General features: G+C 47.2%; 1 protein-coding gene across 1 annotated transcript in view; it reads left to right on the top strand.

Moving 5' to 3' along the window:
• Nucleotides 1-24,478, top strand: part of DNAH9 (dynein axonemal heavy chain 9) — a 295,671-nt gene that overhangs the window by 73,222 nt on the left and 197,971 nt on the right. Inside the window, exons 20-26 of the mRNA XM_087825845.1 lie at nucleotides 1,695-2,565; nucleotides 5,203-5,333; nucleotides 5,657-5,783; nucleotides 9,452-9,604; nucleotides 10,319-10,444; nucleotides 12,741-12,980; nucleotides 13,318-13,478. Of these exons, the coding sequence (XP_087681971.1) occupies nucleotides 1,695-2,565; nucleotides 5,203-5,333; nucleotides 5,657-5,783; nucleotides 9,452-9,604; nucleotides 10,319-10,444; nucleotides 12,741-12,980; nucleotides 13,318-13,478 (1,809 nt within the window). The remainder of the gene's footprint in view (nucleotides 1-1,694; nucleotides 2,566-5,202; nucleotides 5,334-5,656; nucleotides 5,784-9,451; nucleotides 9,605-10,318; nucleotides 10,445-12,740; nucleotides 12,981-13,317; nucleotides 13,479-24,478) is intronic.

Here is a 24,478-nt window from a genome sequence, read left to right as displayed (position 1 = left end):
GTTTAGTTCTGAAACTCTCGGTTAGCTGGAGAACAGCGAGGATGTGCAATGATGTCGAAGCTCATTCTCATAAGACGTAAACCCACAATATAGCACATGGACCAAGAAGTATCCGAAAGAGTGGGAATTAAACAGAGCAAGCTTCGAGGTTAATCTGACATTAATTTCATGGTGTGCATAACTGTTTTTGTGTTGCATCAGAATTAGGCTTGAGTGGCGAGCAGTTCAGGTAAATAGCTTTAATTAGGATTATTTTCCATTCATCCAGTGAAAGATTTCCAAAGACAACTGAGAGGAGAGGCAGGTTAAGAAGAGTCCCTATGTCGCTCTCTTCATGCGCGCGCACACACACACGCACACACGCACACACACACGCACACACACGGTGGGAGGAAATGGCCAATCCTCTAGTCACTCATTTCCTCTCAGCTTTCACCTTGATGATGTGCCCGATGATGCCCTGCTCTGATTGTAAAGGAACATAGTGTCCACCCTGAAGTCATGGTGTCCCCGATATCTAGGCCTCCCGAGTGCACAGAACCAAGAAAGCCCGAGGTCAGTGATGGGGAGAAGGGGTTAAAGCGAGGTTAGGGGAGGGAAGCGAGAGGCCCCTGAACGCATGGGTTCTGGGCTCTCCTGACCAAGGCGATGTTATTTGCCCATGTGGGTTCCTCTGCATGTAAAGTTCTGATGCTGGAGCAGGGGCTACACTGGAAATGCAAGACTGGAGGGCAGCAGAGTAAAGTAAGTCAGCACTGGGGAAGATCAGGAGCAGTGGGTGTGAGCCAGAAGCCTCGGAGAGAAGATGAAGAACCGTGAACTGAAACTATAGAGCTAGACCTAGTGCAGAACCAGAGGCTGCCCCTGGAGGCAGGAGGGGGCAGGCCAGAGGAGGGTGAAGGGCAAGTCAAGGACAGCTTGGCAGAGGGGTTGCCTTGAGGCACATAGTGACTGCGTGGGGTCTTGGGAAGGGCTTTGTGTTCCATCTGCAAGTGGTTCTAAGACTTGGAGGTGCTGTTGCCTGAGGTGATGTAGGCCTTCAGACAATGGCACATTGGAACCACCGGGAGTTTGAAAGATGCCCTTCCCTGGGTCCCACCCCCAGTGATTCTGATTTAATTGGGCTGAGGAGCAGCCTGAGCATGGAGACCTTCTGGTTTCCAGGAGATTCTACTGTGCAGATCCTACCAGACTGAGAGCCACTGCCCTAGAGGGAGCTATGGCAGATGGAGTCCGGGTTAGAGATCTGAGTGCCAGCTCTCTCGCTGAAAGACTACCTACTACTGTAGCTCCTGGAGGGAGTGTTTGTTTTGCAGCACCTACAGTAGCAAGACAGTGCTCTCTGTGTCGAGTGGTGTGGGAGCCAAGAGTGGGAGGCTAAGAGGGGCTGAGGCGTGGGGGTGTCCCCTCTGCACCTGGGTGGGGAGGTTGGGGAAAGCAGAGGATGAGGGAAGTATTTTTACTTTCTCCCCCACAAAGAAAGGATGCAAACATGATATTCTTCTCAAATTGCCTCTCCTCCAACTGGTTATGCTAACCTATTCCAACCTACCCCAAATGTCTTTCTTTTCCAGGTTTTAGGTCTTTGCCAGGACACGAAGCATTGAAAAACTTGAGCTGGTGTAACTTTGGGGATTCTAGGGAGCAGGCTCCCATCTGCTATGCTTATAAAGCTAATGTGTCGTGTTTTGTAGGTTTGACAGCACTGACCCTCATCGAAGCTTGGATGCCAGGCACAGGGAGCTCCAGCAGCTGGAATCCACCGTGGCCTCCATCTCTGATTCTGCCAGCTTGTTTGAGGTCAACGTGCCTGAGTACAAGCAGCTGAAGCAGTGCAGGAGGGAGGCCTGCCAGCTGAAGGAGCTCTGGGACACCATTGGCATGGTGACCTCCACCATCCATGCCTGGGAGACCACCCCGTGGAAGAATATCAACGTGGAGGCCATGGACTCGGAGTGCAAGAGGTTTGCCCGGTACCTCCGGAACCTCAACAAGGAGGTCAGGGGCTGGGACGCATTCACAGGCCTGGAAAGCACCATTTTGAACACGCTGACCTCACTGAGGGCAGTGGCCGAGCTGCAGAATCCAGCCATCCGGGAGCGGCACTGGAAGCAGCTGATGCAGGCCACGGGCGTGGGCTTCACCATGGGCGAGGGCACCACCCTAGCACACCTGCTGCAGCTCCAGTTGCACCGCTTTGAGGACGAGGTCCGGGGCATCGTGGACAGAGCTGTGAAGGAGATGGGTATGGAGAAGACCTTGAACGAGCTTCAGATCACCTGGGCCAGCATGGAATTCCAGTACGAGCCCCACCCTCGGGCCAGCGTCCCTCTTCTGCGTTCAGATGAGGACCTCATCGAGGTCTTGGAGGAAAACCAAGTCCAACTTCAGAACCTGATGATGTCCAAGTACATAGCTTTCTTCCTGGAGGAGGTGTCAGGCTGGCAGAAGAGGCTGTCCACAGCAGATGCTGTCATCTCCATGTGGTTTGATGTGCAGCAGACGTGGTCCCATCTGGAGAGTATATTCATTGGCTCTGAAGATATCCGGGCTCAGCTGCCTCAGGTACCTGCTAAGGAAATCCTGCCCCTGTCTCCTTACCTGAGCCACAGGGGGAGAGAGCACCTGGTTCCTGCACCCTCTAGACCAGGGGTGGGGGGCCTTTATTTTGCCGAAGGCCATTTGGATGCTTATAACATCATTTGTGGGCCATACAAAATTATCATCTTAAAAATTAGCTGTGAAAAAAGCTCCTAGATTTATTGAATTTTGAGTCCTGCCTGGGGTTGCCTCGGCAGGGCCAGACCAAATGATTTTGAGGGCCGTATATGGCCCTTGGGCCGGACTTTCCCCACCCCTGCTCTAGACCTCCCCCCTGCCCACCTGCCTCGGCTTCACTCAGAGGCACCTCCAACAAACATGGGCTTACAAGCCACCAAAAGTCAGGCAGAAAACAGAGCGGGAAGGTGCAGTGCACACCAATCAGTTTGCTGATAGATGGGTGAGGAAAGAGGAGAACCCGTTTTCTAAAAAAGTAAATACAAGTAAAGAAATAAAAAAAATATTACTACTGCTGTTGGGATGAGCTCCTCATGGGCCGCTCCGCAGGTAACTGCAAGGCAGGTACAGACCAGCAGGGAGCATCTTTCCGGCAAACTCCAGTTCCTTCTGGGCAGCGAGCCGTTCAGTTCTGCAAACCTCCGGCCTGTGCCAGATGCTAAAGACCTGTCTTCAGCTAAATAGTGAACGATGGATTTCTCTAACACGTGTTCTCATTGTACCTTCCCTGTGGCTGATTGCCTCTTGTCCTAATTATTGTGCCATTAACTTGCCTCCCTCTCAGCGGACTTGAATTCATTTCAAACGTTTTTTGTTGTTGTTGTTTTGCAGACCTTTTTGTGTCTCTTCAGCACAGAAAGTTCTTTGCTTCCAAATCAGTTTGATTCCAAAATGTAACATGTTGTTCAGGTCTTGCTCAAAAGCTAAAGCATGTTTCATTAAAACATTATATTTGGACCGAAAAGAGCAGAAAACAATTCTGTTAGAGCTGCTGTAATTCGGCCAGACCGAGCAAGGCAGGCTTCCTCTCCCTCCAGTGCTAGAGACGGAGGAAGAACAGGTCTAATTAGAGGGGGTAAGGGCACAGGTGGAGCCTTTTGTAGACTTTATAGGGAGCATTTGAGAACTTGCAATTAAATATAATAAAGAATTAGTATCATTAACTTCTCAACACAGGTTTGTGTTAAAATATGTAAATATACATCAATTTTCTTTGTATTAGCAATGCAGTCATGGAGGCAATTTCAAAACAAGATCAGTCATAATCTTACACCATGACTGGTAACTAATTACATTCATTATGAATATTTCCCAACTTTTGTTCACGTGTGTACATATTTTTACATAATTGTTCTCGGTATAGCTGTAATTTTTTACTCAGCTCTTTTATTCAAACATTTATGCTAGATGTTTCCAGTACTTCTATAACCTTGATATTTTATCATCTTTAATTGGAACAAAATATCTCACTGAGGAATCATAATTTACTTTGCCCTGCCCTCTTGTTTTTAAACCTTCTTAGGAGAGAGGTGTGGCTTGCAGAGATCTGGGCAGGCTGGGGCCATGGGGTGGGCTTGAGTCCTAACTCTTCCTCTTTGCAGCTCTGACCTTGGGCAAGTTACTTAACCTCTGTCTGCCCTGGTTTCCTGGTATGTAAATTGGGACTAACACCAATACTTACTTCAAGAAGTTTATGAAAATAGTACACACAGAACATTCCATTATGGTAGTTATGTAATGATAATACCACCGCTCTTAGCAGGTGCCAGGTATTGGGCTGAGGTGCTTTGCATGTCATATACTATTGTTTCAGTCATTCCAGCAGCAGTGTGGGCGAGCATGTGTGTTTGGGGAGGGGGAGGTGAGATCTAATTAACCCAACATCGAATTTGCTGAGGAAAAACTTACCATGATTATAGTCTAAATTTTTCCATGGGCCCAGGAAAAAAACACTGGATCCACCATCTACCTGACTTAGGAATCATGTGTTCAATGCCAACAGCTCTCAAAGTCTGGTGACTCCTGAGGGGTCCCTGAGACCTTTTCAGGGGACCCTCAAGATCAAACCTACCTTAATAAAAAGCTAAAGCGTCATTTGCTTTTTTACGCTCATTCCTCCACGAGCACACAGGAGTTTTCCAGAGGCCACCGGACATGTGATGCCCCAGCAGACCGAATGCAGAAGCAGCCAGGGGAGCCTGGCCGTCTTCTAAGTCAGACATGACATGAAAGAGATTTGAAAAGAAGTAACATGAACCTGCTTTTTTCTCTAAGTTATTTTGTTTTGGAAAATATAATTATTTTAGAGAAATACATGTTATTAACCAATAAATTTAATATTGCGACTTTTAAATGAATCAACAATATTTTTTAAATTTCTCAACTTTGACATTTTTATAGCTTCTAAAGTGGAAGCTATAGTGATAGAATATTACCTACTTCCCAAGAGCTTTAACTCCTTTGCTCCAACAGTTGTTTTAAAATGTAAAGGGGCATTAAGACCAAGAGAGCTGCTGTCTTAAGGGAACTTCTTTGAGTCTTAGGACAACCTAGAGGCAGGTGTTCATTCTGACTTGCTACATAAGGGGGGCTTCTTAGAACGGAGGGGAGTGGTGGTTAATTTTCCCATGTTTTTATTTGCAGGATTCTGAAAGATTTGAGGGCATTGACACTGACTTTAAAGAGCTAGCTTACGATGCTCAGAAAACGCCAAATGTAGTGGAAGCCACCAGCAAGTGGGGCCTTTACGAAAAACTGGAGGACATTCAGGGCAGGTGACGTCCCATTGCTGTCCCCTCTGTAAGGAAGGGGGCTCTTTCCTTCTCCCTTCCGTCTCTGAGCTCCTTCCTTTCCTTACCTGCCCGAGGGAGCGAGTGTGTGTGCCTGCGTGCGTGCCTTGGCTTGCCTGCATGTTGGGTAAGATGGGGTGTTACTAGAGGTGTTAGTTCTGGTAGAAACGCATCAGCGTGGATGTCTGCAATGCCCGGCTCTGACTTCTGCGTGTGCTCTATGTATTGCATTTTTCTGCATGTGGGTAATGCCTTATACTGACGAGTCTGGCAAACGTGGTTAGAAGGTTCTGTGTTTGTGCCCCTAGACTCCACCTGTGTGAGAAGGCGCTGGCGGAGTACCTGGATACCAAAAGGCTTGCCTTCCCTAGGTTTTACTTTCTCTCCTCTTCTGACCTGTTAGATATCCTTTCCAACGGCACAGCTCCGCAACAGGTAAGCTGAGGGGACGCTTGTGGAAACTTCCAGGAGGACTGAGGAGGCCCCAGCAGGAGAGCTTCGGGCCCCCGTTACGCCTCCTTCCCCCGGCGGTGTGCCCCTTTCAGTCCTGTGCTGCACAGCAGCATCCCTGCCCCCAGAGCTCCTTCATCCCACCATTACTGCTTCTCAGGGCGCCCGCCAGCCCACAGCGGCCCTCGCTCCCTTAGGTAGAACTGGAGAAGCTTTGAAGGTGGCAGAGTGGGTGCCTTTGATCTGACTCTGAAGGGAGACCTGTCAATAGCTGTCAAAAGTCAGAGCGAGAACTCTCCGTGGGGAGATGAGGTGGAAGGCGCATTAACTGGGCTTCGGGTGGTTTAGTGGAAAGAGCGTATGTGAGGAGCCCTGGTTCCATTGCCTGTTCCAGCCCCTTATTAGCCACATGGTTTGTGCACATTGTTTCTTTGAAACCAACTTTTCTCATCTGTAAGATAGAAGAAGCCTACTGTGTTCCAAGGTTTTCAAATATTAAAGTAACTAATTGAAGCCCTGTGGCTCTTTGCAGCTATAGTCAGGTGGTTCTCAGAGTTGAGAGTGTGTCAGACTCATCCGGAAGTCTTCTTAAAATACAGATTTCTAGGCCTGCCCCAGAGGCTCTGATTCCAGAGCATGAGTTTGCATTTCTAAGGATTTCTCAAGACGCTGCTGGTCTGGGGGTCACACCGTGAGGGCCACCGCTAGAGACCGCAGAGTCTGAGTCTCAAAGTGATTGCTGGGAGGGAGGAATGGTGTCTCCGCTGCGCCACGCTCCCTTGGCTTCCCCCCCCCGCCCAAAGAAGTGTGCAAGAGTCCTTTCTAGTCTGTTTTCCATTAGTCTGAGGACACACGGGCACTTTGTTCAGAAGTGACTTTACATGCATCCTTCCTTCTTCAGTGCAGTTTTGTTATCTGAAGCATAGCTGGGCTCTCTCTACTTTCAGTGCTAAGGTTTCCCATCCTGTTTATTTGATTGTTTGAATATGTAGAATCCAGAAGTCAAACTCTGCACAAAGCTGTGAGCGTCTCCCGTTCCCCTGTTCCCTCCCTGTCATCCCCAGCCCCTTCGTTCCCTGCAGGAGTCCAACCCCATCAGCTGTGGGTTTACCTTCCCTATGTCTGTATTTGCAAAAATAAGCAGATGTCCATTTACATTTCTCATTCCCCTTTCTTTCTTACACAAAAGGTAGCGTGGTGTTCCTGCTTAGTCATATGTCCTAGAAACCACTCCATAGCAATTCGAAGATATCTCCCTCTTCACTCCTACGTCTGCATCACACTCCCATGGACCAGCACACCGTGGTTGGCCATAGGTTGTTTATAATATTTTGCAGTTACAAATACTGCAGCGTTGAACAACTCTGGGCCTTGTATGACTGGAGCTTTACCTCCCAGGTAGATTCCTAGAAGTCAGACTGCTGGGTCAGAGGGTAAGTGATGCGTGATCTTGGTGGATTTGCCACATGTCCCGTCACGGCAGTTGTACCCCTCTGCATCACCATGGGCCACGCTGAGAGCTGCTCCAGCAGAGCCAAAAGATGGCACCCATGTGTCAGCTTTCCCTTCTCACCAACTTCCTAACTTAGTGAAATGATGTTTTTGTCAGGAAGCAGAAAGTACTAAAGAGAGATTAATCCTAATCTCTCTTTTTTTTTTTTCTTTTTTCTGTACATCAAAGTATTTCCAAAGTAGCTCAGGCACAGTGGGGCTGAAGTATTTATCACATTAGCATTCTGTTTTATAACTATATGTTCACGAATTTCATGTACAGGAGGGGTCAAAGATCGTTGCCAGACCTTTTATACCTCTTACACACGATATACTCACTCTTAAATATTTATTTTTATTTATTTCTCACTTGGTTTGAGGAACTCTTTAAGTGGTTCCCCACACCTCCCACCCCGAGAGAGAGTAATTCCCAGTTCCTTCTACGTCTGTGGCTCTCTCTAGTCTTCACACGTGAGAGATTCGATGGTTGGGTCTGGAATTCATGAGCCACAGCGCATTTCCCTCACGTTCCTTCAGGCCTGGCTCTGCTGTTTCTGGTTCCAGAGTCATCTGAGGCCGGCCTGCCTGCTGTTTTCTGTAACTTTTCTAGGCAGCCTAACTTCTTTCTATCTGGATCTCTGAAGATCAAGCTATAAATGAAATGTTAATTTTAGAAAATTTGTATATATTTAGATACTTACTCTATTTTATTAATTTTTCAGCACATAATGAGGGTTTTTTTCCTATGTGAAAACCAAGGCTTTTATTACCTTAAAAGTTTTCTTCCAGTAAGTTGAGATTCTGTTTTCTCTGTGCTACATACATTACCTTTATATGTTCATAGATATTTTTATACATTTATACATTTTCTTACGTATTTTCATCTCACTCCTCTTCCTCAGCATCTGCAGTCGTTTATCTACCCGACTTAATTAGCTCATGTTAATCAGTTCTTTAGTGTTGCCAGTATCGCTACAGGCTATGTTATGTCATTTGTTGGTTCCCTTTATTTTTCTACCTCTACCATCTCATTTTATCTTTCACTTCGTATGTTATAGAGCTCATGCTTCTTTCATTTAATCAAAACAATACAAGGTGACCTTTTTCATGACTTCTGTTTCCTTCATTAAAGCTACACACACGTGCACACACACGCACACAAGCACACATGTGCTCACACACATGCACATTCATGCGCTCAGGTGCACGCATGCACACGCACACACACGTGCACACCCTTACTCTATATCTGAGTCCTGTTTCCTCCTCCTTTAAAGTTGCAGGATAATCTCATAGGTCCCATGTTTGTTTGTTTGATTGATCTGTTATTTATTATCAGATTACTTAAAAAGGTTCATCCCATTAAAATATTTGTCCTAAGTCACCGTGACCTTGAATCACAGCTTACCTAAAAACACAAAAGTTTTCACCTCATCTCATAAGTTAGAGAGCTGGTTATCGTAAATATAAAACTACACTTGGGGTACCCCCCTGCAGCCTGATATCCTTCAAACGCCCTCTTAGGGACCGACCTCTTAGAGAACAGTTCCTGTTCACTGTCTCTCCTTCAGCCCCTCACTCCCGGCCCACAGCGCGGCCCTGCCGAGCTCTCCTAGAGAACCTGCCCTCTGTGCCATGAGACACCGTGCTAGGGGGACGCCTGGCTCCCTGCTTCCGGCGAGCATGCCTGCCCTTGCTCTGGACCCTCCAGATGTGGGCCTGCTTCACCAAAGCCCTTCCAGCAGCTGGGCGACTCCTTTCCCAGACTCCAGACTCCAGACTCGGGCACGTCAGCGTCTTTTGCAGCCTACCTGGGCCTAGCTCCTGCCGCACAGTAGTGTTTTCTTAGAATATTAACCAATGAACCATTTTTTCTCTCTCCAATCTGTTCCCATCTGTAGTAGATCATGCAGAAATTAATCAAACTTTGGTGGCTTCATTGGTGTGGCTAATTCCTAATTCCCACTACTATTATATTCCTTTGACCCCATCTACCCAATTTAGTTGGTTCCCACCCTCACACCACCTTCATTCCCACAAACTTCCTTCTAAACGTTTGGTACCCAGCACTGATAGTTGCCCCATGCTAGAGCCCTAAACAGTGCTGATAAGTAACTTCCTGGACATACTTTCCAGTCCTTTGACATGGTTTCCCTTCCCAGGTTCAACGCCACCTTTCCAAGCTCTTTGACAATATGGCCAAGATGCAATTCGAGCTAGACGCCGGCGAGGAGCCAACCAAGATAAGCCTTGGCATGTACAGCAAGGAAGAGGAATATGTGGCCTTCAGCGAGCCTTGTGACTGCAGCGGGCAGGTAACGTGAGAGTCCTCTCTCCTCCTTACGCCTCTCTCTCCCAAGTGTCTGCTTTCAAGTAGGGTCGGCATCAGCCTTCAGTGTGGCCTTTCTGACCTTGGGCCGAACGGCTGCCGGTGCCCTGGGTCCTCCAGCTTCCGCTGACTTGACCCGACACTGGAGCAGCCTCTAGTGCCCGCTGTCCTCTGTCTGGGAAGGATGTCTGTCAGTATTCATCTGTCTTCCTTAACCACGGACCTTCATCCACGTGGATCTTGGAAAGCAATTCCAGTGCTGAAAATAATCAGGCTTTCTCAGTTTGAGGAGTGGGACCCCAGGGTTTGGTTCAGGATGTGCTCTTTTTTGTAGACCCAGAAAGCATTTAGTTGGGAAACATAATCCTGGCTCATGTCTCCATACTCAGAATGGACAAGGTCATGAGAATCCACTGACTTATTTACATCTACCTCAACCCAGGTTAAGATTCCCTTGTATGGCCGTGGCCAGTTTGGCTCAGTGATTAGAGTGTCAGCCTGAGGACTGAAGGGCCCTGGTTTTGATTCCGGTCAAGGGCATGTACCTCGGTTGCAGGCTCGATCCCAGGCCCAGTCAGGGTTGTCATCATGTCTCGCTTAGCTCCAGGCCTTCACTCCCTGAGACCGAGAGGAAGAAAGCCTGTGTTACTGATCATATCTTCTTAGGAACCCAAAGGCTAATCCAAAGGTCTTCTTTCAGGTAGAAATATGGTTGAACCACGTGCTTGCTCATATGAAGGCCACCGTGAGGCATGAGATGACAGAAGGTGTAACCGCCTATGATGAAAAGCCAAGGGAGCAGTGGCTCTTTGACTACCCAGCTCAGGTATGTCCCAGCCAGGACCTCCGTGGGCCCCCAGCTCCACTGGGCTCTCCTTCCCAGGGACGTACTCAGCCTTCAGGGGCTCACTATGAGACTCACTAGCTGCTTCCCAGTCAGGAGAAGCTGGCCTGCGAGGGGTCAGCGAGAGGGAGTAAGAGGATTGTCAGCCGTGACTTCATTCACCAAAACCTGGGAAAATGAAGGGGTTTTTTTGCTTTTACCCTCCTTGGCTACAATTGACTGAGACTGCTTTGTGCCAAGCTCTTTGCCAAGTTCGGGAGACACCAGAAGGGAACAAGGCAGTGAACCTGCCCTGCTGGAGTTTACAGCCTGGCATTTCCTGCAGAGGGGCCCGGAGTGATGATAAAAGAGGCTCGGGGTGCTCTGGGAGCTACAGCTCAGTATTGGGGTCTGGGGACCACCTCCCTGAGGATATGATACTCAAGCTGAGATTTGAAATAGGAGTTTACAAGTTAAAGATGTAAAGAAAGAGCAACCAATCATGAGGCAAAGCGTGGCTGAAGTCCCAGCAGCGAGGGAGAGCATAGTGCGTTCACGGAATTGAGAGGAGCTGCATGGGGTTGAAGGAAGAGCAGGGGGTGGAGGGAGCAAGAGGCAGCAGATGGGTTCTGGGGGGGAAACGAAGCCAGTTCTTCTAGACCGTATTAGGGATCCTGCCTTGATTCTAACGCATGCCTGAGCCCTTTAGAGAGCTCTCAGGAGGGTCATAGAAAGAGGGAAGAATGAATGGTAATTTTTTTAAATGACCCTGGCTGCAGTACACCCCCCTACCTCCCCCTGTTGGCGGCATAGACTAGTGTTGGCATATTTGGGGTTCGCAGATACTTGGTGGTAATCGCAGTCATGGGAGTAGGCAAGGCTGCTCTTGGAAGATACATAGACTGAGATGAGTGTAGAACAAACCCTTGAGCTTCATGCAGAGGCTGAGTAGGCAGGGAGGGGCCAGCAGAGCAGAATCAGAAATGGTGCCTTTTAGGTAGAAGGAAAACCAGGAAACAGTAATCATGGAACCCAAAAAAGGACCTGCTGAGAGCAGGTGAGAGGTCAGTTATGCCATGTGCCTCTAAGAGATCACCCCGAATAAAGAGTCGAGGAGAGGCACACTGCAGGGGGTTAAGAAGCGACAAAAAGGTGGGGAAATGTTGGCAGCAATTGTGACGGTGAGAGGAGAGGGGAGGGGAGGGGAGGGGAGGGGAGGGGAGGGGAGGGGAGGGGAAGGGAGGGGAGGGGAGGGGAGGGGAGGGGAGGGGAGGGGAGAGGGGTCCGTGCTGCGCGAAGAAGAGGGATCCGTTAACAGTGCAGTTGGCATGTCGCATCCAAACCACCCCAATAAGATCACAGTGCAGGAGGCACTTATCCAACAGTATCCATTGTGCCTAAATCCAAAGGGAAAGCAGATAAACTAGGGAGCGGTGCCTTTACCGCAGCAGGATTCTCTCTCACGGGGAATGATTCCCATCAGGATCCTTTGCTTACCTGAATCAGAATTTTGAGGCAGGAAAGTTTGTTCCCTGCTACTGTTATAACAGGTATCTTCTAGAGCAGTGTCTCCCAAGACAAGTGATCCTAAGATCCTAATGTATCTAAGTTCTCCACCGTTTATAATCACAATCATGCATTTTTCATATTCTGTTTCCCAGTAAACAGAAGAAATGCTCATTTGAATTCCTTTTCCCATTTATTATTTTGAATTTCTAAAAAATGCAAATCATATTATCACATCGAATTTTGGTATCATTCACCTTGACCTTCACGAGTAGGCCTTTCAATGTTATAGGTTTTAAGAAATAAAGAATGTAGTAAAAGTATTATGGACAAGCAAAAACATGCCAAAAATGATCAGCAGTGGCTCACTAGACTAGAACACTCGGACCCCAAGAGTTTCCAGGATCACAGAGCAAAGACTGAGTGTGGCTGAGATGTTCGGTCAACATACGGTTAGCCTCCCAGGCACAGGAAAGATGCTACAAAATGGAACAATCGGTGTAGAGATTTCTCAGAGCCACTGCCGGGGACCAGAGTAAGTCTTTGGTTGTTCTCAGCCAAATGTTACATTTTTCAAGAGCAGAGAGTGCTTTCCCCAGTGCATTGTAGCCACTTCGTACCTCCAAGGATTTAGAGGCATGTGGCTCATTTAACCAGCTGTGCTTGCCGAGGAGGGTGGGAAGGGGCTGTGTCACTCCCACAGCTGCGTTCTGAGCCCTTGCGGTGTGAGGAGTGCACTGGTTTTAGAGAAAACCCTGGTCATGGCTTTACTGAGCGATTCTTGGTGCCACAGGTGGCCCTGACCTGCACCCAGATCTGGTGGACCACAGAGGTGGGCATGGCATTTGCCAGACTGGAGGAAGGCTATGAGAATGCCATGAAGGACTATTACAAGAAGCAAGTGGCCCAGCTCAGAGCCCTCATCACCATGCTGGTTGGCCCGCTCTCCAAGGGGGACCGGCAGAAGATCATGACCATATGCACCATCGATGTGCACTCCCGGGACGTGGTGGCCAAGATGATTGCTCAGAAGGTGAGTCTCAGACTCGCAGCAGTGCCCCTCTTTGTGGTCACATGAATATCGGGGTTGGGAAGAAGCTAACATACATCCAAACCATGGGGGCCCAGGCTCCACACTGGCCAGAGCTGGGAGAGGATCATGGTGCCAGTCCGGCCTTTCAAAACTCCCATAGAAACAGTGTTGTCAGAGCAGCTCGTACTTTCTGGGCTGAGGTGGGCACAGTGTGCTGTACTCCTAACTGGTAGGCAACACCCAGGTCATCCAGATCCCTGTGTGTCCTGTGGCTAAGGGGCCATCTGCTACCTTGACCACTGTGTTTTACTCACCGGCTCTGCCACTCTGTCTTTAGGTGGACAATGCCCAGGCCTTTCTCTGGCTTTCCCAGCTGCGGCATCGTTGGGATGATGAGGCCAAACACTGCTTTGCCAACATCTGTGATGCCCAGTTTCTATATTCCTACGAGTACCTGGGAAATACACCTCGCCTTGTGATCACACCTTTGACAGACAGGTGAGTGCTGGCATCAGCCACTGACAAAACTGCTGTCTGGCTCAGGCCATCCAACAGCCATCCAGCGTCAAGGGCACTGTTACTTGCTATTGGTTCACGAGTTGCAGGGGGAGGGCTGGACTTAACACAGCAGATGTAAAATAAAACCAAAAGAACAAAACCTAGAGCAAATCAGTGAGCCCCGACTTTTTGAGGAATTACTGGGCAGTCATACACACCTGCATTCTCACACCAGCTCTAACACATGCCAGCTGTTTGACCATGAAACACTTGACCTCATTTTAGTTTTCCTTGCATCTCCCACCGGTTTTGTAAGGATAAAAGACAGCGATGCTTACAAGAAGCTTAGTGTGTAGAAGTGCTCGGTAAACGATCCCTGTTTTATTTTCTTATCAATCAATTGGCACATTTATTCAGCACCTTTCGCTCTGGAAATACAGAGATGAAAGCAAGGTAGTTCCCACTGTTAGGAGCTTTATGGAGACCCACATTCTGTGCCATCCATGTTAATTAATTTATGAATTCATGCCAGATGCTGAACTAGTCACTGGAAATGACTAAAACATTTCCTGCCCTTAAACTCTGATTCTGGTGAGGAAAAATAAGACATTTGTAGATAAAAATTTAAATAACACAAGGGGAAAAACATGGAAGGCCATAGCATCAAGTAGGGATCAAAGGCATACGCTGCAAATTTCCAAGCAAGTGACTCGGCAGTGTAAGCCCTCCGAGCACAGAGGGTCCACCACAGTGGGGAGAGGAGGACCGGTAGCACCCAGGGAAGAGGTGCCACCTGATCTGGACCTTGAGGGATGCGTAGGGTTCCAACAGGATTTCAGTAGGTTGTAGAATGACCGTTAGTGTATCTTGAAATTGTACAGAAATCTGCTCGTGTGTCGCTTTCTCTATTGAGAGGATCTGTAGCATCCAATAATTTTTCAAGTGGTCTGGGATTCCCAAAAGTTAAAGAACTGCCAGTAAGCATTCTAGAAAATGAAACATGGTGGGCAAAGTCATGGAGGTGGGAAAGCTCCAGACATGTTCCTGGGAGAGGAAGCAGAGTCTCGATTTGGGGAGAGGTAGTTGTTCACAAGGCCGGGGAGACGAGCAAGTGGAAAGAGTACATTTTTACCCAGAAAGCAGTGATCAACTATTGACAATTTTTCATTAGAGTAAAATGCTGAAAACTGTACTTTTATGAAGATTTATTCAGCAGCAGAACACAGGCAAAGAGAGAAAGAACAGGAGAGGAAGGCCATGGTCCTTGTGAGAAATGATATTTTAATTCTGCAGAGATTCCTGCAAACTCTGCTAAGAGCTAGTGCCCTTTCCCCTTGTAATTCCATCAAACACGGAATCTCCTCTGTAAACGGAGCTGTACACCTGAGCGACTGGCTCTCCCCAGACAGGTGCCGAGTAGGTAATGAAGAGATCGTCGTAAGTTTTGAAGGGTAAACCGGCCAAGTAGAGTCTGTGCCATCTCCCCCTTGCTTTCCTCTCTGCCTGTTTTAAGTGTTATTGCATGTACTCCTGTTACATCCTCAGATATACATCCAAATGGTGTTTAGTTAAAGTGTAATCGCTGTGCTCGTGGAATGAATAGGGTTGTGGGAAACACAGAGTTGAAAAGCCAAACATCATCCACAAAGTTAAGACCTCGTGGTTTATCTCCCCCTGTGCTTTTCATCTTTAAAATTCATTTTCCTGCCTATTCTGGAAAGATCTTCCACCCAGAGTCCCACTCAGACCACGCCCCACTTCCTCTTTCTTGGGAACCCAGTAGAGGTCACATCACTCAGACTAAAATCTGAATTCCTCATAGGACCTAGTAATTCCTGCCAGCTGCCCTGACGCCTCCTCCGGGCACCCCGGCCACCCTGACCTTCTGCCTGTTCCCTGATCCCTTTAAGTTCATTCCAACTGAGCACCTTTTGCACGAGTAGTTCCCTCTGCCTGGAATGTCCTTCCCCGCACTCTCTGTTCCACTGTCACCTCCTCACCCTTTGGTTCTACTCTCAGTTCTGAGGACACTTCCCATGACCACTCTTTCTAGAAGACACCCTCTCCCTCCTCACACACACACGCATGCACACATGCACAGGCACACATGCACACACATGCACATGCACACTGGCATGCACACCGGCACGCACACGCACGCACAGCACTGACCCTGAGGGCTCATTCTGCCTGTCTTCTCCCGAGCCTTGCCCACGCTCTGAGAGGCCTTTGCTCGCCTGCCTGCTTGCTGGCTGTGCCCCTGTTGGAATGTGCTCTCTGCGGTCAGGGACCTCTGTTTGCTGCTCTGTCACCAGCACCCAGTAGGTGCTGAATTAACATCTGTCAAATAAACGAATGGTGGGTGAATGTTGAAGAACAAGATTAGACAAGATCAAGGAGGGGAGGCTGACCCAGAAGAGGGACCGGAGTCTGTCTGTGCCGGAGTCTGTCTGTGCCTTGGCTCCTGAAGGAGGAGACAGGGCAGGGAGGTCATGTGAGAAGCCGTATTTCTGTCTCCGCTCTGTCTTCTGCTCTCAGCTGGGGACCGACCCTCCTCCCCACCCAGCTTAGGATAAAGGCGGACAATGTAGGAGGGAAATGCAGGCTTTTCTGCGGCAGGGATGGCAAAAGCAGGAGCAGCTCCCGGGTCTTGGCATCTTCAACATTTGACTCGGGCTTTACGTGGGCTCAATCCGCTGGCAGGAATCATTCAGCGGGGGTTAAGGGAAAGGCTTTCCCACCTCCGGCTTCATTCCGAGTGAACCTCTCATGTTCCCTTGTCTTCATAGTGATTCTCAGCAAGACGCCTGCCCTAAACAGGGAGGAAGTCCGGTACAGTATTCCCTTTGGCGGTGAGATATTTTTTTTGCCTGCCCTGGAGTATGATCTAAGAGTTTGGGAATTTATATCACTTGGAACAGAATAATGAAGCTGCCCTATACCTGAGCAATTTAATCAGTGTCTGTGACAACGTAGACGTTGGTTTGCTCACTGCTCCACACCCAGGACCCAACACCACGTCTGGAACATAGTAGGCAGGCCCGAGATACTCCTTGACTGAAGGCAGCGGGAGAATTGCTGAGACTGGGGAGTGTCCCCACTTCCCCACACCGTTCACAACATTGCCCTCCCTTCCACTGACATTAGACATCATCCTTCCAAGTGATAAAAAGCACATGACTTTCTTTTCCCGGGGGCTTCACACCTGCCAAGGAGTTGAAGAAGACAGTTACCTCTTTTAGACTTAGAAGTCTCTAGAACTCTAGTGCTAAAGGCCTTAGAGAGGGAAAAGGCAAGGCTTTGACAGTGAATTATTTCTAAAACAGAGTCTGTCACCTCTTCTATGAACTAATGCAAATAAGAGCTCGGAAGGAAGCTTTGCTGCAAACGATGTGCACACTGTAAAGACCTTGACCTTGTTTTACACATTAGATGCTCTTCCGGCAGAGTAGGATGTCGTGAATATTTATATGGCAAATTCTATTTTCTCAATGACTTCCATTATTATCCCAAGAAATGTTTTGCACAGAAAAAAATTGGCCTTAACACAGAAAATCGCATTTTAAAGAGCATTTGGCTTTTGCCGGTGTGTAGCTTAAGTACTTTTAATTCTCTCCTGCCAGAGGAATTAATCAAATGGACAATCGATCCGTACAACCTTTGCACATCCATTTAAAGCAGGCCTGCGTTACGGTGCGTCCGGCTGATTGCGCCTGTTTCTTTGGAAGTTCCCAGCGCAGATGGGGCCTGAATGCGTGAGGAGGTTCGGTAGCTCAGTGCTAAGCCGAGCTAGCTGGAAATGCCGTTTCAGGCCGAACAAAAGCAATCCTCAGACATTGTTTCTCGACCTTTGGATGGCCCTCCCCTTATCCCCCTTCCCTCACCTCTTCACGGGCAAACACCCCTTTCAGCCCTGGGCTGTGCTAAGTAGTGTTTTCATCGACCACTTACCAATTCTGAGTCCCTCCCGACCTCTCAGGAGCTGCTGCAGGTAGGTGAGATATCCCTGAGGGGACTGTGAAGGTGATTCGTGAAGCAAGGACAAAACTAGTGAAACTCAGACGCTGTAAAAAAAAAAGTTTGTATCTGATATTTTTATTGAAAAATGTAGTAATCTGTAAACAAAGAAAATTAGTCCCCAGAGATAGCCATTGTTGATATTTTATCTGTTTGCTTCTACGTGTAGATTTTGAAAAAACTAAATTTCCGTCCTATGCTGTGTATAGGCTGTCACAGATTGCCCTGTCTAACTCTGCATTGTGTGCTTATCTTCAAAATATCCTTCTAAAACTCTAATAGCTGAATTACCTTCTATTCACAAGTACCTCATAACTTATGGAACATCTTATGGGGTATTTAAGTTACGTCTGAGCTTCTACTGTTAAAAGTAAAGCTGCATGAACTCACTTATATGTGAATTTTTACCACATTTCTCATTAATTGCCCGGGAGAGATTCCAAGAAGCAGGATAATTGGGTGACACATAGTTTCAAATCATTCTTGAAAAAAGTGTTGTGCTCACTCTTGCTAACAGCGTATGAGAGTGTTCATCTCACAGCGTCTTCATCAGCATTAAGTATTATTGTTAAAATATTATTAATTTAATAAGTCAGAATGGTATCTCATTTAAATTTGGATGTCCTTCATTACTCACAGGCCTGAGCATGTTTATGTAGTTGTTTGCTATTACATTTTCCTCTCATGTGAATTATTTGTTACTGTCATTGCCCGTTTTATTACTTTTATACTTAGAAAGTCCTTGTCCGTTTCAAGATCAGTTTGTTAAACTGATTAAGATCACTTTGTCAAGTTCACCTTATTTTGTTATAGTTTATTTTATTTTACTTTTTCCTTAAACCTCTTTAAATTCTTTGGTAAACTTTCTGATGATTGAGTAAAGTGAGTGTTTTCATCAAAACATTTTTGGTCACAAGTGATAGAAGTCAAGCTCAAACTCACTTAAACAGAAAGAGCCCTTTGATCTCCTGCACCTGGGGAATGAGTCCAGCTGCTGCAGTGCAACCAGCTCCCTCCCCCGATGGGGAGACACCAGGGTTTGAACTCGGATCACTACGGCTTTGCTTTCCTCTGAGCATTGACTTCTTTCTCCCATAGGTGCCCTTTGTAGGCTGGAAGGATGGTCTCCATGCCTACACCTTGACGACTCTGGTTTCAGACCCTCTCTGTCCCAGCACTGTGCATCCGACTCCTTGAAGGGACTCTGATTGGCTCTGTCTGGATCCTGTGCTCACCTCTGAGCCAGTCACTGTGACCAATGAGATCAGTGTTTTGCCCAAGCTGAGCCTTGTGCCTGCCCCTGGGAGGGTGGGAAATACTTCGACTGACAGCCCCATCACAATTCATGATGTAGAGAAGAGATGACTTTTCAAAGTGTGGAATCCTGGGCAAGGAAAACCCACAGAACTATGTCAGGGAGCATATGATTTGATTTCATTTGTTTTTAAGTAAACAGTGGGCCCAACATTTTTAATGAGTAATGAGTCCTTTCTCTTTTTGGTCTGTGACGTTTGCTGTACTATATTCAAAGCTCTGGGTCTATCAAACTATCCTAAAGTACTTATTCTATTTCATTAGTAAGTTAATGTATTTATAAGCCATACTATTTAAGGCTTATTACTTATCATGAATTGTAATATTTTTATTGTCTATTTTTGTTTAGATATTCTGTTTCCTCTTTCAAATGAACTTTAATCATTTTGTCAAGTTCTTTTTCTTAATTTTAATTTATCTTTATTGTTGAAAGTGTCCCATTTTTTCCCCCATTGACCCCCTCCACCTCGCTCCCACCCCCTCCCCAGACCTTCACCCCATTATTGTCTGTGTCCATGGGTTATGCATACATGCATATTACTTCTTTGGTTAATCTCTTTCCACTCTCCACCCCCTGTCCCTCTTTCCTCTGAAATATGATCGTCTGTTACATGTGTCAATGTCTCTGGATCTATTTAGTTCATCAGCTTCTTCTTAAAGAAGACCCTTCAACATTTCATGTAGAGCTGGTCTGGTGGTGATGAACTCCTTTAGCTTTTCCTTGTCTGAGAAGCTCTTTATCTGACCTTCAGTTCTAAATGATAGCTTTGCTGGATAGAGCAATCTTGGTTGTAGTTCCATGTTTTTCATCACTTTGAATATTTATTGCCACTCCCTTCTGGCCTGCAAAGTTTCTGTTGAGAAATCAGCTGACAGTCGTATGGGTGCTCCCTTGTAGGTAACTACTTGCTTTTCTCTTGCTGCTTTTAAGATTCTCTCTTTGTCTTTAACCTTTAGCACTTTAATTATGATGTGTCTTAATGTGGGCGTCACTGGGTTCCTCTTGTTTGGGACCCTCTGTGCTTCCTGGACTTGTAAGTCGATTTCTTTCCCCAGGTAGGGGAACTTTTCTGTAATTATTTTTTCAAATAGGTTTCCAACTTCTTGGTCTCTTTCTTCCCCTTCTTGCACCCCAATAATACGAATGTTGGGCCTCTTGAAGTTGTCCCAGAGGCTCCTTACACTATCTTCACATTTCTGGGTTCTTTTTTCGTTTTGCTCTTCTGGTTGGGTGTTTTTTGTTTCCTCATGTTCCAAATTGCTGATTTGATTCTCTGCGTCCTCTACTCTACTGTTGATTCCCTGTAAATTATTCTTCATTTCAGTTCATGTAACCTTCATTTCTGATTGGTTCTTTATTATGTCATTGATGATCTCACTAGTTTCCTTAATAGTCTTACTAAGATCCTTGAGCATCCTTATAACCAAAATTCTGAACTCTATATCTGTGAGCTTGCTTGGATCTATTTCATTTAGTTCTTCTAGAGATTTCTTCTGTTCTTTCCTTTGTGACATGTTTCTTTGCCTCTGCATTTTGGCTGCTTCCAGGTGTTTGTTTCTATGTATTAGGTAGAGCTGCTGTGTCTCCTGGAATTTGTTGAGTGGCTTTGTGTAGTAGGTGTCCTATGGGGTGCAGTGGATCAGCCGCCCCAGTCACCTGAGCTGGGCCTTCTAGGCGCTCCCTGTGTGGGCTGTGGGCACTGTCCTGTTGTAGTTGAGCCTTGGTTGCTGTTGGCGTCGCTGGGAGGAACTGACCCCCAGGCCAATCAGCTGTGAGGACCAGCTGCAACTACAGCCAAAGAGCTGCTGTGCTGGAGACACCCCGATGGAGCAGGGTTTACTTAAGTGGAGCTTTGGTGTTCACCAAGTGTGCCCCTTGAGTGTGTCACTCGTGGATGTGGTAGGGTTGTAATCCAGGTGCACTGTCTCTGGGGCCTCCCGGGAGGTGCAAAGTCAGCCTGTGCCAGTGCCTTGCCCAGGGCCACCCAGCATGAGCTACACAGGAAACCGTAGTCGGCTGCTACTTGTGCTAGGCTTGAAGCTGCCCAGGAGAGGCCCAGCTATGAGCCAATGCAGCTGCCACTAGTGCCAGGCCTGGGGCCACTTATCAAGCCGTATGGGGCCCGCTGCTGCCTGTTTGAGAGATTTTAGGAAAGTCCAAGCATGAGGCTCCAGAGGCCACTTGGACAGAAAAGCCCCTGGAAATGTCCTGGATGAGCCTGCAGGTGGGGAGGGGCGGGGCCTCCGGGAGTCACGGGGCAGGGCCAACGGTGTGAGTCAGGTGCTGGCGACTCAAACATGGCGCCTGCCTACCGGCCGTGTGCGGGGAGGACTCGCCAAAGGAGCCACGGCCTCCGCCAGCCCTTCTGCCTGGGAGGAAGCCGCCCTCCAGCTCTCGCCCCGACTTCAGGCAGGTTAGTTCCTCCCCGAGTGTCCCGGGTCCTTTCCGGCTGCTCCCGGCGCCGGGCTCAGAGGGAGCGTCCGAGTGAGTCCGTGCCGGGCCCTTTAGGAGGAGCGGCTGGGGCTCCCGCAGCCTCCATGACCCTCAGGGACAGTCCCCGCTGGGTTCACAGCCTGGAGTTGTGGGGACGTCTCTTCCCGGCCTGGAGCCCTGGGCTGGGGGCCTGCTGTGAGGCTGGGACCCCTCCCTCCTCCGGGAAACCCCCACCGCCGAGATTCCCTCCCGGGTTTAAACCGCCACACTGGGTGTGGGCCCGAGGCTGAGTCTCCAGGATCCAGCCCCGACCCGCCCGCGTCCCCGCCCCTCCTCCCGGTCTCGGTGCTGCTTCAGCTCCCTGGTTGTGGGGCTTCTGTTCAGCTGGATCTCAGGAGGCTCTGAGTGACGGTGGTTCTGTATTTTAGTTGTAATTTTGATGTGGTTGCGGGAGGCGGCGGGCAGGCGGTTACCTGCTCCGCCGTCTAGTTGTCTCTCAAGTTCTAAGATGTGTATGATTAGGGTTTCAATTGGGAAACCTTAGTACCTCGAAGTTACTTTTGGAAGAATAGCCATCCTTATAACATACGACTCATTCCTGATTATTTATATCTTCAATTAGGTTTATCAGAAAAGTTTATAAGTATCTTTATATCACTTTTTAGTATTTCTTCTTATTTTCTTGAGGTCTTTTAAAAATTTTTGTTGCTATTTAAGATTGTTCATACACACACACACACACACACACACATACATATATATATTGAAACAACTTTATTGAGGATTATTTTACATACCAAAAATGTTACCCATTCCAAGTGTACAATTCAGTGACTTTTAGTAACTTTACCAAGTAGTGTAACCATCACCATAAATCAGTTTTGCAACATTTTCATCGCTCCCAGGAAGATCCCTCACGCCCACTTGCAGTTAATGTTCATCCCCACCCCCAGCTTCAGGCAACGACCACTGTATTCTCTGCCTATTCTGAGCACGTCTTACAAATGAAACTATACAACATGTGGCCTCTTGTGTCTGGCGCCTTTCATTTTGCATAACGATTTTTGGTGCATCCTTGACAGAGCCGGTGTCATTAGTTTGTTCCTTCTTATTTCTGAATAATACTGTATTTCAGAGATTTGACACATTTTATCTGCCCAGCCACCAGTTGACAAACGAGGCTGTTTCCAGTTTGGGGCTATTGTAAGTAATGCTGCCGCAGGTCTTCCTGTAGATGTGTGTTTTCATTTCTCTTGGGTGGACACAGAGGAGGGGAGCTGCCGAGTGCTTTGGCAGTTTTACATTTAACTTTCTAAGAGACTATTGAGCTCTTTTCCAAAGTGGCTGGATCATTTTACATCCCCACCAGCCATGTAAGAGGTTCCCGTTTCTGCGCATCCTTAACAACATTGCTTATTGTCTGTCTTATTGATTATAGCTCTTCTAGTGGATGCGAAGTAGCATCTCATTTGAGTTTTAATTAGCACTTCCCTAATAACGATAGAGAATAGCTTTCCGTGTGCTCATTAGCCATCTGTGAATTTTCTCGGGCATACTCTCTGTTCACATATTTTGCCTATCATTTAATTTGTCTGTTTGTCTTCTTATTGAGTTGTAAGAATTCTTTGCATATTCCGTTTGTATATATATCTGCATATATTCTGTGGCATATATGTTTGCAAATTATCTTGGATTTCTGACCTATGGAAGTGAGATTATCAAAGAGTGTTGTTTTAAGCCACTTAGTGTGGTAATTTTTTACATAGCAACAGAAAATGGATATAAACCAACGTGACCCTACCCACTGTAAGATTAGCCAGACTACATCTCGGGGATAGCCACAAGCTATTCATAACTGAAATGAAATCAGGATACAGCATCTTTGATATTTTTTTTAATCTCTCAATTGAATAAGCGTATCAAAAAAAGAAAAGCTACATTTTATATATTTATTATCTTAAAAAATAATACCTTAAAAGCGAACCTGCTTTCTATTTTTCAAGGCATTTTCTTGTCTCTTGTCTCATCTCGTGCTCACAAGAGCCCGGTGGGGCAGATAAAAAACAAAGCCTATAGAAATCATCTGTCCAAAGAAAACTAGACTTCACCTCAATATTATAAGGCTTTTCAAACAATGAAAACTGGCCCGGGGTCTGCCTTCTAAAATAATAAGCCGTGTCATGCTTGGGGACAAGGCTACAGGATCACGGGATCGTATTTGAAGGCTTTAATGGGAGAGACCCTGGCATGGCAGAGGAGCCAAACCTCTGAGGTCCCCTCCAACACTACAGGCTCCGTGTTCCCCATAAGCAGCCGAACGACGTCGACCCATGTCCGTGTTAGGGTTAGTTGACTAGACAAGTGCTCTTAGATTCCTTGCCTTTCTCACAATCGCTATTGTTTTGGATGCAGCAAATTTATCTAAGCTTCTTTGTATGAAGAAAACACTGTGCCATGGACCCCAAAGGCACTAAGGTTTAATAACTTGGGCAAGCAAGGCAAGATTTGGACTCAGTCTGCCTGACTTCAGCGTCCTTGCCCTAAACCACTGTAGCATGATCTGCCCCCATCACTAGGGACCAGGAGCAGTTGGCTGAGATGATTAAAGAAACGGACCATCTAACAAGAACACAGAGGAATCTTAGAGCGGGAGCATGTGTCCCCAAGAAGGAGGACATTCTGCTGGCTCAGCGACCTGAGCATAAAGCTGACCTGTCATGCAGAAGAGGGAAATGCTGTTTCTGTCCTTTGTGTCTTTCTCATAGCTCACTGTCCCTGCCGTAGTCATTACAACTCCTTAACCAGCCTACTTTCTTTTCCTGAACCTCAGTCTGCTCATCTGTAAAATAAAGGGATTGGATTAGTTGACCTCGGAAATCCCTTCCAGCTCTGGAGTTCTATTATTATGGGAGAAAATATATGTATTTTAGCATTTCCCCCGAAGTGCTTCTTATAGAAATGACCAGACGCTCAGTAGATGCTCAAAAAGAGACTGACACCCAGTTCTGAGGATTTCTTTTGAGAGATTTTTGAGTTTTCTATGAAAATGCTATTTCTGTGAAACCTTGTTCTCCTGGACTCCCAGATTCCTTGAAAGCCCTGCAGTTCCAGAGAGAAGAGGCCTGGGATTGCCCTCTGGGTGGCAGAGGGGACAGCCTTGGGACAGAAGGGGCATGAGAGACAACAGGGAGGGAAGTTGCCTGGGCGCCACGATTCCACCAGTCCAGGCAGTGGC

Source organism: Miniopterus natalensis, chromosome 17 (assembly GCF_054644295.1).
Source record: "Miniopterus natalensis isolate mMinNat1 chromosome 17, mMinNat1.hap1, whole genome shotgun sequence".
Lineage (NCBI taxonomy): Eukaryota > Metazoa > Chordata > Mammalia > Chiroptera > Miniopteridae > Miniopterus > Miniopterus natalensis.
Note: the sequence above shows the minus strand (reverse complement) of the source record. Positions and strands in the feature narration are given on the sequence as shown.